This window comes from Aspergillus uvarum (assembly GCF_003184745.1).
Source record: "Aspergillus uvarum CBS 121591 unplaced genomic scaffold BO82scaffold_4, whole genome shotgun sequence".
Classification (NCBI taxonomy): Eukaryota; Fungi; Ascomycota; class Eurotiomycetes; order Eurotiales; family Aspergillaceae; genus Aspergillus; species Aspergillus uvarum.
The window spans coordinates 207,169-227,764 of NW_020291301.1; the positions used below are offsets into that span (position 1 = coordinate 207,169).

Sequence of the window (20,596 nt, forward strand, 5' to 3'; positions counted from 1 at the left end):
ATATTCCACAAATATGCTGATTATTAGGTATTGGGGAGGGCTACGGGAGGATGCATAAGTGCGTGCCAGAAAAGTGTAGTAGTGATCTGAATAGGTACTGCAAAGCATTATTCTTCCTTATAAGTGAGGAACTTATTCAACAGAATGCTCGAATGCAGTCTGGCATCCATCACTACCTTTGATGAAAATAATGTTTCTATGGCGTATAACAGCTGTTTGTCCCATTTATCATCTCACTGTTAATAAAATCTTATAATCCCTAGTTTCACAACACCCTGTTACATCTTTTCATCGTTCGTAGGATACAAATGCTCCTATTTGTTTCTCAGACCCTCCTGCTATGTTGTAATATATAAGTAGTAAGTTGCTGTCAGCTAAACCAGACCAACGAGGGACCTTCTTTATCAGTGATCGATAAGAGTGTTATCACGTGACCATCCGGACAGCTGCGGGGAATGCGTCCGGGGAAAATGCAACAGAATGAAGGAGCTTCTGTTCTTGTCATCACGAGGAGAGCGACGACCTCGAGTTGCATCCTCCATGGATCTCTACGCTTCCCCTCCGAAATCCTCCACCAACCCCATCTCGCCTTCCGCAGCCACCACCCCAGGAACCCGAGAACCGAAGCTCCAGCTCCCCTCGACCACCGACCCGCCCGGTCCGCAAAACCCCCCGCGACCGCTCGTATGGCTCATCTTCGGCGCGACAGGCCACATGGGCCGCTCCCTCGTGAAGACCGCCCTCAGTCGCGATGACCTGGTCGCCGCCGTCGGGCGCACCTTCGAGAACAGCCCCGAGGCCATGCGCGACCTCGAGGCCGAGCACGAGAACTGCCTGGGCCTGCTGTGCGACGTGCGCGCCCGCGAGACCGTCAAGCAGGTCATCCAGCGCACCATCGCGCGCTTCGGCCGCATCGACATCATCGCCAACTGTGCCGGGTACGGGGTGATTGGCGCCTGCGAGGACCAGGACGAGTACGACATCCGCGACCAGTTCGAGACCAACTTCACGGGCACCCTGAACATCATCCAGCTCTCGCTGCCGCACTTCCGCGAGCGGCGGGCCGGCCGGTACCTCATCTTCAGCTCGACGTCGGGCGCGCTGGGCGTTCCCGGGTTGGGGCCCTACTGCGCGTCCAAGTACGCGGTCGAGGGGCTGATGGAGAGTATGCTGTACGAGGTGGACCATTTCAACGTCAAGACCACGCTGGTCGAGCCGGGGCATATGCGGCGGGATGACACCGGGGATCTGGTTTCAGATCACATGCACCGGGGTTTATTTGGTGGCAGCGGAATGGGTACCAATGAGCATAATCTGGCGTCCCCCTTGCCGTTGTATGGGCATTTCCTGGTCAAGCCGCCGAGCGAGCCGTACAATGTCTCCACGTCGCCGGCGGCGCATGCCAAGAGGATGCTCATGTGGTTGGGGGATAAGCAGCCGGCGAGTGCGGTCAAGGCGGCGCATCTGGTTTGGCAGCTCGGGCATTGCTCGTACCCGCCCTTGAGGCTGATCTTGGGGACGTATGCGGTGGAGAGTATCAGGGATCGGCTCAAGTGTATCATCGAGGAGATCGAGGATTGGAAGTATTTGAGTTTCCCTTCCGCTTCGGCTGCGGCCGGTGAGCAGCAACAACAAACACAACCCGGGGCGGCGACATCGGGAGGGGATGGCAGTGGTAATGGACATGAGAACGAGGATACAGATATGAGGTGATGACGGGTCGCATAACTCAATATCTCTTTTCACTGAAGGTCGCACCAAATTACGCCTCTGGCTCAATCCCAGCTTCGACAGATCGCGATTCGAGAATGGAATCTTTTGCCACGCAATCGATATAGGGACAATGCTTCGAAGAGCATGTTCCGTCACACCTCTGAGCAATCGGATGAGGCCTCTCCGACATTGTGTATGGGACCCGATTTGCAGGCTTGGCTCTATTCCAACCAGTACATCAGTACGACCGACCTGTTGGCTCTTCGGGATTTCGTGAAGACAATAGATCCCATAGTCCCTTCTCTCTGACGAGGAAATCGAACAGCTGTCTTACGACACGAGAACCACTGTTTCTGCTAGGATTATCATCGAGATGGATTACATTTCATAGACTACTATACACACAGGCCAACTGATACTACATCAAATATGTCACTGGAGAACACTGCACATAGCCTTAGTCTGATGTATAAGATAAGCTAATCACATATAAAAAGCTCGTCCGGCACCTATTCCTTCACGAAAAGGTAATCGCCATGATACACTGGGGTAAGGTGCGAGTCACCCACGCCGAACATCAGCACATGCCAATCAAGCCGTCGGTCGAGTTCTTCCTCCGAATCAAAGCTTTGTTCGTTGGCCAGCCGCCATTCCTCCCTACACTTTCCCCGATCGCTCACCTGAGCTTCTCCAACCAAGACTGACCGTTCGATGAGCGGATGCCGATGGAACACGAACCCGTCCTTGCTTGCCGCAAATCCCACCGACAGCTCTGCCGCGACTCGAAAGATCTCAACCAGGTCACGGCACCGCTGGTCGATGCCTTCGCTGTTGTCCGCAAGATCTCGCAGGAGCACGCAAAACGCCTCACACTCCTCCAGCATGTTCTCCGCAAAGCTCTGACAAGCCGCCTCTAAGCTCTCGCTGGCCGCGAACGCCACCCGCCAATCATCCGATCCTCCATGATAGTCCGCCTGCAGGAGATGCGTCAGAGTCTGTCGCCATTTGTGGGCCTTGGCTGGATTCACTGCCACCATCATGAATCATTCGTCAGCATGAGACTTTTAACATATGTTTTACTGGACCTCGAAACAACTATAAGCACTCACCCCTCAAAAGCATCTCATACAGATCCTTAAGCTCCCTGCCAAACGACCAGGATGTACTACCAGCGTCACCAACCGGCCCCGACGGCGTGATATAGAAGAACGGATTCGAGATGACCTTCTCAAAGCACTGCTTCACCAGCACCGTCTCCAGCAGCTTGTTCAAAAACCGCTCGTAGGACCTCGCGCTGAGCAGTTTGTGGATGGAGGGCCAGTCCCCACACCGACAGGAGGACTCCAGATGCTGGAGAATTGCGCGTTTCTTCAACGGCGCTAACTGCGTGATCTCCTCGGGGCTACACGAGTACCGTTCCCAAAACCGGTGGATCTGGGCATACAATCTCGTCAGATGGGTCTGGAGCAGCTCGTCGGTGACGACGAAGGCCCCGTCCTCGGGGCGGTAGCCGAATGGGACCGTCCAGAGGAGACTCTGGTTCTCTTTTCGGTGGTGTCGAGGGAGAGGGGTCCCTTTGCTCCCGTTGATGGCGCACCAGGGTCGGGTCACGAAGGGGATGCTGCGGGGGGGTACTTCTAGTGGGGGGATTGTACATTCTTGCGGTGGGGAAGTTCGTCGTTTCTAGGTGGTTGCCAGTACGGTTAGTCAGGGAAGAACTAGTGGCGTTTTGTGTCTCTACAAAGAGTGGAAAGTGGAGTGAGCTTACCTTCGCGGGCGGTGTTTCTGCCCTTTGCTCTGTTGTGCTGGCTTCTTGGGTCATTCCTGGGAACAATCTGTTTGGTACAGTGGGTGAAGTATAGTTCTATGGCGATGAAGATTAGGGGAGTAAGAATAATGCTCAGCAATGGGTATAGACCTTGACAGTGGTCCTCATGGGCAAATGAAGCATAAGTACAGCTCGAGTCCTTTAACGCTAGCTTGACACATTGCTTTGTGGCTATAGACATCAAAGATACGAATCAGACAATGCAATACTTGAGGATTCGATGTACCGGATGCATTTTCAGGGCGTTATATGATCAAAAGATAAACCGGCTCGTCAGGTCGAGGGCTGATCATGTTTCTCTTTGTTGTTTGTGTCGCGACAAAGTATGGCACCCCAAGCGGTTGGACAAGATACACCCAGAATAGCAGCGTCCACAAAGAGATCCTGTGGTCCAAGATAAAACTGGAGCCTTGCTTCAAAGGCTTTGTTGTCTAATGCGTGGCTCGTGCTGGTTACTTTGAGTCTGCCAAGCGCAGTGGAAATAAATATATGGTCTCAAAGAGATATTCAATTGACTCTGACTGTACAAGTTTGCATCAAACAAAAAATGTTTCAAATTCCGAATGGAAGCCATGCCCAAGAATTCCTAGTACAAATGCCCTGCATAGTGTAGCTACAAGCTTTCTCATAAACATAAGACATCATGCACTGTTACAGCTGGATTCCACTGCTACAGATACCATTGCCAAGCCAGGTGGTGTGCGCCGATATAGGACGATGAGTCAGCGCTGCCCCGCAGCGGCTTTGCAGATGAGCTCCTTCGGTCTTCTCCTCTTCCCCTCTTCCTGCTGCTTCAGGATATCAACCAGAAACCGACCAATTGATCATCTCATCATGCCTGCTCCTATCTATCTCGGTGTTATTGGTAAGTAACCCCAGAGAGCAACCCAGCTGTTCCTTCACAATGACAATTGCACTTTGTGTTCCTACTCCTTCCCCTCACCCCACCACCACGGCCACGGCCACCCCTCCCCCTCACCACAAGCAAAGTGCGCACACTGACAAGGTCATCTGCAACCAGGCGTCGGAGGCGTGGGAACCTCCTTCCTCAGCCAGCTGGCCCGCCTGCCCAACGCCCCGCAACTGATCCTCCTCGCGCGGTCGACGCAGACCCTCCTCTCCCCGACGCCCTCCTACACCCCGGCCATCCCCGCGGCGGACTGGAAGACCGCCTCGGCGGTGCCGCAGCTCACCAAGTCCGGCGCGCTGACCCCCGACGAGATCGCTGCGTACCTGTCGTCGGCGCCCGGGCGGTCGATCCTGGTGGACAACACGAGCGACCCGGCGCTGGCGTCGTCGTACCCGACCTTCCTGCGCCAGGGCATCTCGATCGTGACGCCGAACAAGAAGGGCTTTTCGTCCGACCTGGCCCTGTGGAAGGAGATCTTCGCCGCCGCGGCCGAGGGCAACGCCCTCGTGTACCACGAGAGCACGGTGGGCGCGGGCCTGCCCGTCATCTCGACGCTGCGGGATCTGGTCGCCACGGGCGACGAGGTCACTCGCATCGAGGGCGTCTTCTCCGGCACGCTGTCCTTCCTCTTCAACACGTTCGCGCCGGTCGGTGCGGCCAGCTCCGCCAAGTGGAGCGAGGTCGTCGCCCAGGCCAAGGAGCTGGGCTACACCGAGCCCGATCCCCGCGACGACCTGAACGGCATGGACGTCGCGCGCAAGCTGACCATCCTCGCCCGCATCGCGGGCCTCGAGGTCCAGAGCCCCGACTCCTTCCCTATCGAGTCGCTCATCCCCAAGGAGCTGGCCGATGTGCCCTCCACGGCCGAGGGCATTGCCGAGTTCATGAAGCGGCTGCCCGAGTTCGATGGCCAGATGACCGCCATCAAGGAGGGGGCCGAGAAGGAGGGCAAGGTCGTGCGGTTCGTCGGGAGTGTCGACGTCGGCGCCAAGAAGGTGCGCGTCGGCCTGGAGAAGTTCGACAAGGATAGCGCCATCGCTGGCCTCAAGGGCAGCGACAACATCATCAGCTTCTACACCAAGCGGTACGGCGCCAACCCCTTGATCGTCCAGGGTGCCGGTGCCGGCGGTGATGTCACTGCCATGGGTGTGTCGGCGGATCTGATCAAGGTCATTCAGCGGTTGCAGTAGAGTTGCGGTTGAGTTTAAATAAAAGTTTAAAGACGGTGGAATACTATGACGATGATATATGTTTGGTCGAAAGAGTAGTCGAGATATGCTTGAAGAGTAAGCGCAATGTGCGTAGATATCCTGAACCGAGTTTGGCCCAAGCCCCCGGTTTGATTCAGTGCTCTTGGGTGGCTTTACATGATCTGTGTAAAGTGATCGGTGCTCCAAGACTACCGAACAGTCCTCGCAGCTCAACGGTCAAATTCGCAAGCCACTTTCCCTTCCGCACTAAAGTCACGCACCGAGCAAGGTTGTCTCCTTAGTTTCTACATGCTACCTAGTCAGTTACACTCTGTTAATATCTTGCCATGGGAAGACTACTCAAAAACAGAAAGAGACAGAATCCTCGACTCCCCAGCTGAAACTCAATTGCCCGGAAGCTATCGCTCTGCTACAGCATATACACTACCCCATCCACCCCATCCACTCATCCACCACACCCCCGACCAAAACACCCAAATCCCCTTCGAACCCAGCAAAACTAGCAACTAATCCCACTCGGCACATTCGTGCACGACGAACTCGTCTTCCCGCCCGAGACACTCACATCCGTCCACGTCCAGTCGGAGCAACTGCCCGAGCCGCACACGATGTAGATATCGGTGCCCGTGCTCTCGACGGTGCCCTGAACGTCATCGAGAACGAAGTCCGTGATCGGGACGCCGGTCGTGGCCGCCTCCGAGGTGTCGTCGTAGTTCTGCTGCACGACGATCCCGTACTTGGTGATCTCGGACAGGGTGATCTCCTTGTAGGTGACCTCGGAGACGGAGCCGGTGTCGCCGTAGATGGTTTTGATGCGGACGCCTGATTCCGGGAGTATCAGCTTACGCGGAAGTGTGCTTTTTTCTTTTAGGCTGGGGGGAGGACGCACCGTTCTGCGAGTTCTTGATCTCTGAGTTGTAGAAGGTCACGTTCTTGACGGTGTTGTCGCTGCGGCCGCCGACGGAGCCGATGGACAAGCCGTGGCCGCCGGAGCAGACGCCGCCGGAGAAGTAGATGTTCTGTACACCACAGATCGCGGGGTCAGCTGTTTTTGATCTCCTTGGGAGGGAGGTTAGTTAGGCGTAATTCGGACGTACCTCGCCTGAGTTGATCGCCACGCAGTCGTCCTGGTTGTACACGTTCGCGCCGGTGATGGTGATGTAGGTGCTATCGCCGATGTCGAACCCGTCCGTGTTCGCGGCGCCGTCATCGTCGCCATCGGTATTGTCGATGGTAATGTCCTCCAGGGTTAGGTAGTTGGAGTTGTCCACGCTGAACACCTGGACCGGGGAGTTCTGGATGTAGATGCCGCTGATGACCGAGTCGGTCAGGTCGTGAGCGTAGAAGAACTTGGGCTTGGTCTTGCCCCCGTTCGAGCCCTCGTCGTCCCACCAGCGGCTGCCGTCGCCGTTGAGGTATGCCCCGCTGGCCCCGGTCACGGTGATGTCCGTGCCGGAGACCGAGACCAGAGGGCCGGACCATTCTTCATAGCCGAAGGTGGTCTCGCCTTCAAAGATGACCTATCCATTTGTGTATTCGTTTAGTGTATGAGGGGATTGTGAGGACAGAGGAGAATGCGTACGTGAGTTCCGTCGTTCAGGTCCGTGAGGTCCAGGGTCGTGCCCGATGGGACGGCCACGCTGGAGAGGATGATGGTCGAGCAGGAGGTCTTCGACTTGCTCGCCGATGAGGCACCGTTGGAGCCCGAGAACGTGCAGGTGGTCGCGCGTTTCTCCAGGTCGCCCACCTTGGGAGCTGCGGTGATCGCAGGGGGCTCAGGGGCCGGGTTGGCGCTGACGGTGATGGCCCCGAGGGCCAGCGAAAAGAGAACTGCCGTGTTGACAAGCATGGTGGGCAGATGCAACGTGAGTGACAACAAGAAAATCCAAGCTTTCAATTGCCTGTCCTTAGTTGACTTGGCTTTTCTTGGACAGAAGGCTTGGATCGGCCTTAAATACTGCTAGGGAGCGACGGCTATAGATCCTATCTCTGGGCGTGAATTTCCGTGGTGGGATTATTGTTTAGATTGCACCCCACGAAGCGGGAGTTTCAGCATGATATGCCGGCGCTAAGTCATGATCCCTGCCAGGTTGTGAGGTTCGTCTATGCCTCTGTGATTTGGCGATATACATGCCAAATGGTGGATAAATCATTGCTGGCCGTCGGGATTGCGGACAGAGCTCGTCTCGAGGAGAATGAGATTGTTGACGAAGATACTTCCTGCGGCACGCGCATTCGCGATTGGCTCTAGCGGTACTAGCAGGTCGGAGACGGCTCGGACTGATGACGATTCCACCAGCCAACGTAATAACATCCAGGGGCCTGTGGCTTGATCCGGCGTTCGGCAGCCTTGCAGCTAGAGTGACTCGGTGCAAGATGAGGAGGTTTGCAGGGCAGCTTGCAGCTCGCTTGGATGTATTCGTCACGGCATGATGGTAAGTCGTTCATGTAATGGCAAGGCGCCATGGGCTCGGTCGATGTATTAATTGGTGGAATGAGATTATCTCGATGTTGTCCTTGCCCAGTGCTCCTTGTCGGTTACTCTGCCAGTGTCCGTCCAGTCGAGCCCCTGATGGCCCAACCCATGCAATGCGAGCGAAGCATTCCCTTCAATGAGGGCCCCTTTCCTGGACCAAGCCTGCAGCTGAGCATAGCGCACAGACACCACGTGAGCAATAAGCTTCGTCATGCGGAGGCATTTCTGCAGCATAAGCAATTAATCCCCAGGTTTAGCTAGCACTTTGACAGCCCGCCTGAGTGGGGCTTGCAATCAGCCTGGAATGCAAGGCCCACAACAGTGCATGCAATGCAGCTTACGTGCTGGCCGGGGATAGTATTGTTCCTTCCCGACAGTGCTGCAATCTACTCTACACAGCCGGACAAATTCAATCCGTCACATCTCTTTCAAGATGAGCTGGTTGATGCATCCAAGGGAAGGCAACAGTGAGACTTCTCCTCTGTGCAATATCCCTACCGCGAAGGGCGCGTGAGAAGTCAGGTCCTCTGTCACAGCGACCGCGTCTCTGAACTCTTCTTCCCTGCCTGGTCACTCTTTCAACTTCAGGCAATAAAAAAAAAACGACGATTTTGAAACCTTACATCTGTCCGTAGTAGAATAAGGTATTGCCCGTAGCCTGCCACTTAACGACTCGACGAATACGTATCTTATCGTCGTCGAGCCTAACATGTAGGTTCAGTGATCGTGGACGTATAGGAATCTGTGCTTTCTACACCATATAGTTGACTCGATGAGCTAGACAAGATTGGGGCTGCCAAGTTAGAATGATTCTCCAAGACACATGGCTTCCCACGTTCAGCCAGCAAGTTCGTAAGACGAGGAAGCCCGGCTTTGCGACAGCAGACGAGAAGCTGAACTGGACCATCAAGCTTAACTTGCTAAATCCGCAGGAGGATTGACATGGAAGGCACGAGGCTGCTACTTCCCGCACAAACAAATACTTCACACTATTCAACTTGCCAAATGTTAATAGATAAGGACCGAGTGGAGGATAGCAAAGATGACAACTTCGCAAAATAGACGACTACCATCAATAGTAGGTACAACAAGCGAAAGATAACAAGGATGGGGCCAACTCTTGGCAGACCATGCCAAGCTTCCTAATTGTGGGTCTCGGAGTTTGCTCGCGAATTGGTTAGCGAAAGCGGCTAATCTTTGCTGGGGTATAATTCAGATACGGTTTTGGCTCGGTAACCAGCAGGCCGGGTGGTGCAACGGGGGCGGTGACGGGTTGTGGTGCCGCCGGCCTGCGTTCGAACCGTGGAGAAGGCGAACCTTAGCTTGACGCAAGCAGATAAAAGGCAGAGTAACCCTCCACCCACTGGGATGATGAACTGGTATGAAAATCCCGAGGGCAGCTTAGTTAGAGTGAGGGGTTTTCGTGAGCGCTGTTGGGGAGTATGCCTTAAAAAGTAGAATCCATTCGTAGCGGGCTGCTCCCTGACAGTTGTGAGCTTTTTGTCCTTTTTATGGTAGGCCGTCCGATCTGCCTGATACTTAGCCTGCAATTCAACTCTTTGCATTTGGATTTTGGTCATCATATCCAAGCTGCCTTGAGGAGTAGATGTGAGTTTCTATGCTGGAGCTGTGATCCCCCATGCAGACACCCGAATGGGGTATGGCTGATGCGCCTGTGGTGGATACCGGTCGCATCTATCCCCGTCGCGGCCGGCGCCTTTCTTCCCCTCGAGTATTGACTCTCTCTCCTCAAGTACAGTACACTGACTATATGAAGAGGTTATTACTCTTACAACTCGACCAGGGAACACACTGAGACCTCTGGACCCTCCCTCGACGGATCATGACCCGAACCCAAAAGCCAGGATCCAGACTCTGATTGGGTTGTTGGGTCCTCGGCGCATCATCGACTCCTCCCTGGATGCGACCTTGTCGCTGATGTCCCGCCGTCATGGCTCCGTCGCGTCCCGAGCAGCTGTAGCTCACTCTTCTATCTAGTCTCCTCAACCCCCCTCCATTACTCGATTGCTATGATGGTGATCAGCCTCACTCCCTGCTCGGGAACTTGCAAATCTCCAAGCCGATCGCTCTCTCACCCGGGGCAGATCCCATCTTGAACCGACCACACCATGACTCTGCTATACGTTCGCGCTGTCGTGCCTTTCGAGGCCGGTGCCAACTCCACTGATGTGCTCATCAATGAGGTGCACTTCAATCGTACCGCCCTCGACCTTTACCAGTACAAGCTCTACAGCAACGGGACGCTCTCCAATGGCACGGATTGCTATCTTGCATTCAACCAATTCAAGCCCCATATGCAGACGGAGAACGGGACGGTCATCAAAGGGGTCTCGTGCTATGCGCCCGTTCGGGATATGGGTTCCCATGCAGCAGCAGGTCTGGCCTTTGCATTGATGTTCTCCATCTCCATCTTCTTCACTTTGATCAATTTGCGCAAACACGGGCGACGATATCTACCACATGATCGACGGTGGAGACTCCTGGGTCGCCGAGCCAAATGGATCTGGATGCTCGTGCTTGCCGGCTGCGGAGCGATTAGTTGCTTCATGAGCATCGATGTGGATCGGGACTATGTGGTGAACAGTCCATTGGTTCTGCAGAGTGTCTTCTATACCATTCTCACCCCTGTGATGATGGCGGTTGTGTGGGAGGCTGTTCGGCACTGGTAAGCATGATCTTAGTCTATGGCCCCATTTATTCTGGATTTTCCCTGACTCATGGCAACATCAAGGGGTTCGTGGCAGGAACGACAGATTATCGATCGAGACCCGTACGCCTTCAGCAAGTCCAGTACCCGCCGGGGCCAAGAATTCGTGCTTCCGATGATGTTCTATGGGTTAGCCCTCGCGAACTTCTTCCTGACCGTCCCGCGCTCCTGGGGGCCGATCGAGATGCAACGGAGTTTAGAGCAACAGATGGCCGATGCAAAACCTGCCGCGACGGACATCCGATGGCGCATCGCCAGCTTCCTGGCCATGGGTGGCGTTCTTGTCATCTGCTATAGCCTGGAGCACAGTCTATACCGCTATCGCATCCGCCCTTCGAGTACCTGGGGGCAGCTAATGTTCTACCTCAATGCCGCACCCTCCCAATTTCTCGTGGCTCTCGTGTTACTGGGATTCAAGGTCGGATATGCGATCGCATCTGCGTACGATTGGACAGTGTCACCGTTGAGGTATGGTGTCAGCGGCGGTTGGATTTACGGGCTGGGTTATACGCCCCCACTCCTCCTGATTGTTTTGTTCAACATCTGTGGTCACTGTGAGTTGAACGACGACCAGGCCATAATCGCTCGTCGCGGTGACCTCGATAACGCCCTCGCAGACGACATGGGCGTTGGCCAGAGGAAACCCAGTTGGTGGACAAAGGGCCGTTCGTTTGTTCGGGAGATTAGGAGACAGTCAACCCAGAAGGACACCGACGAGATGGACCGGTATGTTGAGATGGGCATCATCAACCCAGAGGAGCAGCAGCAGCAACCGGGAGAAGACCCCTTCGCCAAACCAAAGCCAGAAACTCAGATCAGCACCCGCACTGCCAGCCAAGGCAGCGAAGCAACAAGTATGACCGCAGTGGACAGTGGTTCGGAGGTGGCTCATCGTCATATGGAATATGCGACAGAGTCGGGGAACTTGTCGCGGTGCTCGTCGGACGACCCGGTTGCGGTACATCCTCCACAGAGAGCCAGGGACATGATTGATGGGTAGGCAGGTGGGTGTGTGGACATGATTGTGGAGTAGCCTGTCTGTCATGCAGAATACGATGTGAAATTTGGCTGTACTGTAGCAACTTTTTGTGATGTGTGACACTCTTCTTTTCTTCAATCATACCGCAAGTGCCTGGAAGACCTCAAGCAAGCTGAATGGTAATTACTTGAGTGATGTCCACGTCCAGATTCATTCCAATATCTTCAGATTTCTCCTTCGTACTGGGTGGTGGTTATTCGATGTTACATGAAAGTGGAAAGAAGACACGGAGATCGGGGGACATGAAAGATTGATTGCGGGTGCAGCCCTGAGTGTCTCTGCGGGACCTCCGACTGCCGGCTCCACTTTTGGTGGGCTCTTGGCAGCACTGCAGCAAACATGGCAAACTCAGGTGACTCACGGCGTGGGCTGCCGCTCCGATTCTCGGCTCCGATAGGTCGTCGGGCTGCGGTGCGGTGTTTCTTCTTCTGCGAGCGTGCCCGTCGAGTCATTAAATCGCGCTCTCCTACCGCCTCCAGGTGTCAGGTATAAAGTTTCCCGGTTGCCAGAGGTCGACACGTTGCCAATTCCCCAGTGTCTGTTCATACAATGGCTCTTCTACACCTTGCCTCGCGGCGTCTGCCCGCTGCCAGGAAGCTGGTTCCTGAAATCAACTCCGTGCTCCGTCCTCGGTTCACCGCAGTGCCCGTGCGGTCCTTGAGCGCAACAGCTGCGCCTCAAGCAAAGGTGAATTTCCGATGTGCTGATTGAAGCTTCCTTGAGTATCGCACTCTGTACTGACCTGCGCTTCTTCTCCAGGATGAGACCTCCTTGCCCAACCCCGATCCCACCGCCGATTCCGCTTCATCCTCTTTTATCAATGCTCAAACCCCGTTCATGGTCCCCACCTACGTCCGGCCACCTCCGGTGATGGTCAAGGGCCAGGGCAGTTACCTCTGGGATATGGAGAGCAGAAAGTACCTTGATATGACGTCCGGTATTGCTGTCAACTCTCTTGGTCACTGTGACCCTGAGATCGCAAAGATCATCGCCGAACAGGTGTGTACCCACACGCTATTTATGCTGGCGCCCGAATCACTAACAACGAGGGGCTCTCCTCTAGTCCGAAATCCTCATCCACGCCTCGAATCTGTACTACAATGCTTGGACCGGAGCCCTGAGCAAGCTCCTGATCGAGGTCACCCGCGAGTCTGGTGCCATGCGGGACGCTTCCCAGGTGTTCATCGCCAACTCCGGTACCGAGGCCAACGAGGCTGCCATCAAGTTTGCCCGCAAGGTCGGTCGCTCGCGCGACCCCTCGGGCGCCAAGCACGAGCTCGTCTCCTTCCACAACTCCTTCCACGGCCGCACGATGGGTGCCTTGTCCGCGACCCCCAACCCCAAGTACCAGACCCCCTTCTCGCCCATGCTGCCGGGCTTCAAGTACGGAAACTACAACGACGTGGAGCAGCTTGAGACTCTCATCACCGACAAGACCTGCGGTGTGATCGTCGAGCCCATCCAGGGTGAGGGTGGAGTCAATGTTGCCACCCCCGAGTTCCTGGTTGCGCTGCGCAAGCGTTGCGACGAGGTGGGCGCCGTCCTGATCTTCGATGAGATCCAGTGCGGTCTGTCCCGGACGGGTAGTCTTTGGGCGCACGGCCATTCTTCGCTGGCGCCCGCCTCGGGCGAGGCCGCTCACCCCGACATCCTGACCACCGCGAAGGCGCTGGGCAACGGATTCCCTATCGGTGCCACCATCATCGCCGAGAAGACCGTGGCCTCGCACATCAAGCCAGGCGACCACGGAACCACGTTCGGTGGTAACCCCCTGGCCTGCCGCGTCGCCCACCACATCGTCAAGCGGTTGGCCTCGCCCGAGCTCCAGAAGCAGGTCGAGGACAAGTCGGCCGTGCTGCAGGCCGGCTTCGCTGCCCTCAAGGAGAAGCACCCGAACGTCATCTCGCAGGTTCGCGGTCGCGGTCTGATCCTGGGTGTGCAGCTCGCACCCGAGTTCGGCGCCAAGGCGGGTGACTTGGTGGCGGCCGCTCGCGAGCGTGGCATGCTGATTATCACCGCCGGTGAGGGCTGCATCCGGTTCGTGCCTGCGTTGACGATGACCGAGGAGCAGCTCAAGACGGGCCTGAAGATCTTCGAGCAGGCCTTGGAGGCTGTGATTGCTTAGATTTGTGAAGTACATGCTTAATGATCGTCGAAACAAAAGTTAGAGGTGACTGAAAGACTGCTGGCTCGGGATTCTACACTAACCGCTCGCTGCGGGTCTGACCTGCCTCTGCAACGCTGCATCTTGTTCTGAGGATATAATTACATCACTGTTTTCCTTTTCAGCATAGATTGTGGGGTCTAATAGAATGCATACCGATCTATAGGTTCGACATTTTGACGATGTACTGTAGAACAATTGAGCTTGAGAAGTGAGTGAGTGAGTGAGTGAGTATACGACTGGCTCCCACTGGAGGACGGACTGGTCGGGACATCGGGTATGATGCCCGCTCGGCGAGTAATGGCACGAATTATGCTGCCTTGTGCTTAGGCGCCTCAAGCATGATTGAAGATTTCACTCTACTCACTGTTATAAACAACAACCAGCCATTTCCTACCCAACTAGAGCCCACCATGCAAGCTGAGCCAAAACAAAAACACAACACTCGGTCCCAGACGCATTCGCATCCCGCCCAGTCAGCAAGCCCGAGCAAGTGGCGCGAGCCTCGTATCCCCAAGCCGACTGTATCACCCCGATTCCTGCTCCACGGCAGACACCGCAGCGAACTGGTGCACCAGCATATGCAATGTTACGACCATTGAGTAACCATGGAAGTATCTGCTGGATGGGGATGGAGAATTATCGACAGAAATCATCATATCATCTGGCACCATATATACCTAAACGCTTACAATGATGAGCGAGGAAGCAACCATCTCACTATCCTCGGCAATCGCAGTTGCGCACAATGGCACAGGGCTCAGCGGGACCGTCCAAGCCCTTGGGCCATCGATGGCGATCCTCGGGGCTGTACATCGTTGCGATAGTATCAGTGGCTCTGTTTTCTGGTTGGTACACCGCAATTCTCCAGAACCGTTGGCCTAATCATGCAGTGCAAACTGCTGCTGACGAACCGACAACCTCAGATAACTTCCTTTTCACCTTCATCATCCCCATCCTCCCGGAGATCCTGGAGACCCGCCTCCAGCAGCCCGCCTCGCGCATTCAGACACTAACCTCCCTCATCCTCTCTATGAACGCCCTGGTTTCGATCATCCTCGCGCCCGTCACCGGCTATCTGGCGGATAAACTGTCCTCGCGGAATGGGCTTCTGGTTGCCGCGTGGGTGGTGAATATGCTGGGCACGGCGGTGACTGCTTGGGCAACGACACGTGGGTAGCTTCGTTTTGTTGTAGAAGATAGGGCTGATGCAACGGCGTCCGCAGTCACGGTTCTCATCGTCGGCCGCCTCATCCAGACCGTCGCCGGCTCGGTGATCTGGATCGTCGGCATGGCGATGCTCGCCAACGCCGCCGGGACGAGACACCTCAGCAAGGCGTTCGGGGTCGCAGTCCTGCTCGTCTCCGCGGGTCTACTAACTGGTCCGGCCGTGTCGGCCGCGCTGTACAACTTCGTCTCCTACCCCGTCATGTGGTCGAGCGCGTTCATCGTCCTGCTGATCGGGTTAATCCTGCAACTGCTCGTCCTCGAACCGCGCGGGGGCGGGGCGCACGTCAGGTCCCATCCCAAAGACTGGGACACGGGGGACGAGGACCACGATACTCGCACCCGCTCCTGCGAGACCCAGACGCAGACCCTCGATGCCACCGATCCGCTCTTCCCATCCAGCCCTGCCGCAGAAGCGCGCACATACCACACAACCATCCCCAAACCCCAATCTCCCCGTCCCGCGGCTAGCAGCACCACCCAAAAGGAGAACATCTACTGGCTCATCCTGCGCAAGAAACGCGTGGCCGCCGGCCTGCTCGGCGACACGCTGCTGGCCATCATCATCGCGAGCTTCGAGGCCACGATCCCGCTGCACATCCGCGAGGTCTTCCACTGGGACAGCTTCCACGCCGGGCTCCTGTTCCTGCTGCTGCAGGCGCCGACGCTAATCCTGGTGGTGCCCGTCGGCGGGATCAAGGATCGGTTCGGGCTGCGGTACCCCGTGTCCCTGGGGTTCGTGCTGCTGGCGCCGTCGCTGGTGCTGCTGGGGCTCCCGGGCCAAGAGTTTCGGGGGATTATGATGGGTGGGTATAGTGGTCGGGTGGTATACCTTGGGGCGTTGGTCGCGATCGGGGTGTGGAGGACGTTGATCCTGGGGTATGGGGGGGTGGAGGTTCTGAGTGAGTTGGTCCATCCTTGACTCGGCACTTGCTGTCATTCACGCCAACTACATTTGGGAATTCTCTTATGGCTAGTGAAAGATGCTAAGCTATGCAGATGGCGCGAACGAGCTCGCCGACGAGAAACCCGGGATCTTCGGCTCGAATGGCGGTTACTCGCGGACCTTCTCCTTGTCCAATGTCACCTGGAAGGGGGGCATGTTCATCGGGCCGTTGGTCTCTGGCGCGTTGACTGAGGCGATGGGGTATTTCTACATGAATTTGTTTCTGGGTATGACTATTATTCTCAGGCCATGTTTGGATTAGAAGGGAGCGGATATGCTAATGGTTTTTCTCCTGGCAGCAATCTTCTGTCTGCTGATGGGAACCGGAACCTTCGTTGTTCTTGGGGATCATTGAGGTCATGGGTAGAGATGCTTACTCTGCAGAAATCGGGTGCTGGGGCTAGGATCGGTTCTTTCGGACTCGACCAGATGTTGTATAACCTCAAAGCTGGGATGGAGAAGTCGCCTGCAAGGGGGGGGATGGGGGATGGTGGCACCACAACGCCATCGGTTTACCCCCGCTGGTTGGCACAGGGATTAGCAGTCATGCTTGGGGTTGCTTTGCAGTCATCCAAATCGGATACGAGTGTATAAAGCTGGATTGGGGTTGCGACTATGAGGGGTGCGGTTCGTGACGAGATCGCCATCCGGCTGGTTGGTAAGAGCCGGGTGGCTGGAATCTGCATCAGCAGGTACTCTTTGCTTTCGAAGTTAGTCAGCGTTTGTGTAACTTGAGAGTCCTTTGTATATTGTCTTTGTGAGGATGCAGGTCTGTGATGGTTGGGTATCTTCGCTTTTCTTGGCTTGTAGAGTTCGTCTGTGAGGGGTGCTGAATGTTCCATTGATTGTATTCGGCTAGATCTGGGGATACTATGGTAAAAGAATACTTTGATGGCAAAGGAAGTGCCTCACATTTCAGGACTCTCGATGACTGCTGTGCAGCAAGTGTATAACGACTGGTAGAAAGTCGAGTGCTCTTGTCTTGAGTGTAGTCTAGTTGCAGATTGAGAAAGCCAATGCCTTTCTTGGCTGCAAACAAGAACTTCTGTGTTGTGCTGATTTTCAAGCCATCGCTACTACTACTACAACCACCATTGAAACACTTTCTATCCAGCTTACACTGTTCGCAAGCCTAAACAGGCTAATATCAAGACAAGCTGGCAGGAAGCTGTTGCTACCAGACCTTAAGAAAGATCAATTTCGCGCAGTGTACTTCCAGCCCAACCACGCAATAACCACTACCTCCCCACAGCAACCAATCCCCAACCTACTCTCACAACCAAGAACAAATCCTCCAGCCTATGACACTATCCCCTACAAAGCAACAGACTCAAACCCCCCCAAACCCCCACCCCGGAACCAAACTCCAGCAACAACCTACCAATCCCTCGGCCTCGCCTTCCCCAACAACTCCGGCCGCAGCGCATAGATCGGATCCAGCTGCTCCACATACCCGCACGCCGGGTCACTTAGGGAGTACCCCATCACCTCCTGGATGGGACGGTCGTACCGGCGGGCCACCTTCTTGGGGACGGCCAGGAACTGGTTCTCCTCCTGGCGCAGATACCCGCGCACCATGAAGGTGGCGTAGCACAGCCGCTTCTGGTCGGCGGTCGTGTTGCGGCCGCCGCCGTGGTAGGTGGAGGCGAACTGGATGAAGGCGTCGCCTTTGTCCATCTCGATGGAGAGGGCGTCTTGCACGCGAGGTGGGGTGGTGCGGTCGCTGCCCCTGTTGGGTTGTTAGGGATATATGGCTTGGGAGGAAAGGGACCTACGCACCACAAATGACTCCCCGGGATAAACGCCGTCCCGCCATTCTCCTTGGTCACCTTGCACCCGGCCACCATCATCCCGATCTCCGATTCGCGGTGACGATCGCGTTCGTCGTCCCACGCCGTGATCTCGGAGAGCCAGGTGTGGTTGACGAAGGAGTCCCGGTGCAGCGGCTGGGCCTGGGCCCCGGGGCCGATCTCCATGGCCGTGCACGAGGAGACGTAGGGCTTGGAAACGGATTCCTTGCGCTCCTCGCCCCACCAGAACCAGTGTCGGGTGGTCAGGAAGTGGGTGCAGATGGCTTGGAAGATCGGGTTCATGAGCTGGGTTCTGGTGTAGGTGGGGCTGACCGCGATCATGGAGTTGGCGCGCTTGGTTTCTTCTGGATGCTTGTAAGTATGGGGCGGTGGTGGGAGAGACGGGCTGCGGAGTATACTTGGGAAGAATACCCCATCCCATTCTAGATCTTGGCCGAGCCGTTCTTTGACTTCTTCGTTGGTCCGGTCGATGTCTTCTTCGGCGATCAGGTTCTTGATGATCACGCCGCCGTCGCGCTTCATGTGGGCGAGGATCTCGGGGAGAGGGGTGTCTTTGGGGACGCATTCTACGCCTTTGCTTAGGCTCGGTGATTTCATGGCTGGTGACTCTCCCATGACGTGAGGCGGTTTGATATATCTGGCTAGTATATGATCTGGCAGAAGTGGGCACTGGCAGGCACGAGGTGCATGGAGCTATTATATGGCAGATATCAGGGTCTATACTCGGCAGTCCGGACAATCTCATCCACTGGTAAGTCGGGATATCCCTTCCACGTCTCTTCGACCACGCGTGTGTCACCACCCATGATCTTGAGATTGATGTAACGTGTGTCAGCATTCGCAATCCATCCTGGAATGACTTCATGCCGCATCAATGCAACCTCGATCCCCTCGGGTTCCGAATCTGTTAGTGATATAAACCAGTTGCACAACTCGACGTCCATCCTGAGCCGGTGACGACCTCCTCGCAGGGTGGCTCGAGTACGAGCATCACTGGCAACTGCTGAGACTTCATATCCACGACAGTAGAGTTCTGACTCAGCGCCACCTACAGTGCATCTAAGTTAAGTCAACTGCATGGTCTCTGAGTCAGTGACTGTCACCCCGCAGCTGCATCCGCGGTCGATCCGCTGACGAAAGCAATTGTAGCCCATGTGTTCGAGAGTGGAAGTACATAAACACGGGTCCACAGCCGCCTCCTTCACAACCAACCTGCACACTGCAGCAGCATCGAGCCCATCCTCCCGCATCTTATCTCACAGTACACAAATCACAATTGAAACCAGAATTGATCTGATTGCATCATGGCCCCCCAAGTCATCGTCCTCGCAGGTGGAACCGGCGGATTCGGACGGTATCTCGCCGAAGCCATCACCAGCAGCCCGGACTACGCCGTTGCCATCTTGACTCGCTCCGTACATCCCTCTGTCTCTCATCACCCCCATCCCCATCCCCACCCTCTCACGAAGCCCACAACCTACTGACAATACTTCGATGCAAGAAAGCCCCAACCTGGACGACACACCCTAAAATCACCACCCACCAAACCGACTACACCGCGGCCTCTCTACTCCCCATCCTCAACACCACACGGGCCACGACCCTCCTCTCGCTGATCCGCTGCCCCAATGACGCCTACCTCCCGCTGCACACCCACCTCCTGGACGCCTGCATCGCCTCGCAGACCTGCAAGCGCCTGATCCCGTCAGAGTGGGCCGGCAACGTGGACGACTTCCCGCTGCTGCCGCGCTCCTACGGCCTGACGCGCGCCCCCTTCCGCGAGATCCTGCGGTCGCGGGCAGCGAGCCACAATATCGAGTGGACGCTGGTCAACCACGGCTGGTATATGGATTACTTTTTGGCCGAGCAGAAGTCATATATCGCGTACGTGCCGGGGGAGTTCCCGATCGATCCGCAGACGTGGACGTATCGGGTGGAGGGGGATGGGGAGGCGCCGCAGTCGTGGACGTGGTCGAGGGATTTGGCCAGGGCGGTGGTGAGGTTGTTGGGGCGGGAGCGATGGGTATGTCTTCTTTCTTCTCTTTGGTTTGTTTGATTGTGGGGGTTGTGGGGGCTGTGGGCGTGATGGGATGAGGCATGCATGCTAATCTCTGGGGGGTAGGAATCGGTGACATATGTGGCTGCTGAATGGGGCACGTTCAATCAAGCGGCGGAGTTGTTGGAGAAGTATTACGGTATGTGTTCCGGGCATCACACTCCGTGCCTACACTGTGTGCCTTAAGGAATTGTGAGGGATGCGTGCTGATCCCCGTGAGATGGCAGACCGCCCCTTCAAGAGGGAGTATCGGTCCGTCGAGCAGATCGAGCATGATGTCGAGCAGCACCCGACCCCTCCGGATGACCCCAACATCACACTTCCCGAGCTGGAGGAGTGTACGATTAAAGGGGCGATCTGCTGCCCCCGGGAGAAGGCATTGCGGCAGAAGGAGGAGTTCTTTGCGGGGATGGAGTTTGTGGGACTGGAGGAGTTGCTGGTGAGGGCCGAAAGAGAGGGTTTCAGTTGAGTTAGATGCTGTGGGGGT

General features: G+C 55.9%; 7 protein-coding genes across 7 annotated transcripts; 5 read left to right on the plus strand and 2 right to left on the minus strand.

The window, feature by feature from the left end:
• The first annotated feature begins 516 nt into the window (after window positions 1-516).
• On the plus strand, window positions 517-2,122 carry BO82DRAFT_350413 (SDR family oxidoreductase). The gene has a single exon (XM_025634147.1). The coding sequence runs from the start codon at window positions 541-543 to the stop codon at window positions 1,711-1,713; it is 1,173 nt and encodes a 390-aa protein (XP_025496315.1). The 5' UTR covers window positions 517-540; the 3' UTR covers window positions 1,714-2,122.
• Window positions 2,123-2,222: 100 nt separating this feature from the next.
• BO82DRAFT_397863 (uncharacterized protein) lies at window positions 2,223-3,535 on the minus strand (the record flags this gene model as incomplete). The annotated part of the gene is made up of 3 exons (XM_025638977.1): window positions 2,223-2,740; window positions 2,823-3,396; window positions 3,482-3,535. 3 exons carry the CDS (start codon window positions 3,533-3,535, stop codon window positions 2,223-2,225), a joined length of 1,146 nt encoding a protein of 381 aa, XP_025496316.1.
• An 806-nt stretch (window positions 3,536-4,341) lies between these two features.
• On the plus strand, window positions 4,342-5,842 carry BO82DRAFT_326192 (homoserine dehydrogenase). The gene is made up of 2 exons (XM_025632906.1): window positions 4,342-4,406; window positions 4,563-5,842. The coding sequence occupies exons 1-2, from the start codon at window positions 4,376-4,378 to the stop codon at window positions 5,639-5,641; spliced, it is 1,110 nt and encodes a 369-aa protein (XP_025496317.1). The 5' UTR covers window positions 4,342-4,375; the 3' UTR covers window positions 5,642-5,842.
• Window positions 5,843-6,161: 319 nt separating this feature from the next.
• On the minus strand, window positions 6,162-7,511 carry BO82DRAFT_273392 (glycoside hydrolase family 28 protein; the record flags this gene model as incomplete). Its single annotated transcript, XM_025631054.1, has 4 exons — window positions 6,162-6,484; window positions 6,552-6,681; window positions 6,760-7,182; window positions 7,245-7,511. 4 exons carry the CDS (start codon window positions 7,509-7,511, stop codon window positions 6,162-6,164), a joined length of 1,143 nt encoding a protein of 380 aa, XP_025496318.1.
• Window positions 7,512-10,267: 2,756 nt separating this feature from the next.
• BO82DRAFT_273515 (DUF2434 domain-containing protein) lies at window positions 10,268-11,866 on the plus strand (the record flags this gene model as incomplete). The annotated part of the gene is made up of 2 exons (XM_025631058.1): window positions 10,268-10,824; window positions 10,891-11,866. 2 exons carry the CDS (start codon window positions 10,268-10,270, stop codon window positions 11,864-11,866), a joined length of 1,533 nt encoding a protein of 510 aa, XP_025496319.1.
• An 803-nt stretch (window positions 11,867-12,669) lies between these two features.
• On the plus strand, window positions 12,670-14,239 carry BO82DRAFT_350419 (acetylornithine transaminase). The gene has a single exon (XM_025634148.1). It carries the CDS (start codon window positions 13,065-13,067, stop codon window positions 14,028-14,030), a length of 966 nt encoding a protein of 321 aa, XP_025496320.1. The 5' UTR covers window positions 12,670-13,064; the 3' UTR covers window positions 14,031-14,239.
• A 218-nt stretch (window positions 14,240-14,457) lies between these two features.
• BO82DRAFT_380311 (MFS general substrate transporter) lies at window positions 14,458-20,578 on the plus strand (the record flags this gene model as incomplete). Its single annotated transcript, XM_025637748.1, has 8 exons — window positions 14,458-14,917; window positions 14,996-15,241; window positions 15,296-16,198; window positions 16,296-16,469; window positions 19,371-19,468; window positions 19,555-19,986; window positions 20,031-20,076; window positions 20,337-20,578. The coding sequence occupies exons 1-8, from the start codon at window positions 14,818-14,820 to the stop codon at window positions 20,576-20,578; spliced, it is 2,241 nt and encodes a 746-aa protein (XP_025496321.1). The 5' UTR covers window positions 14,458-14,817.
• Between the last annotated feature and the right edge of the window lie 18 nt (window positions 20,579-20,596).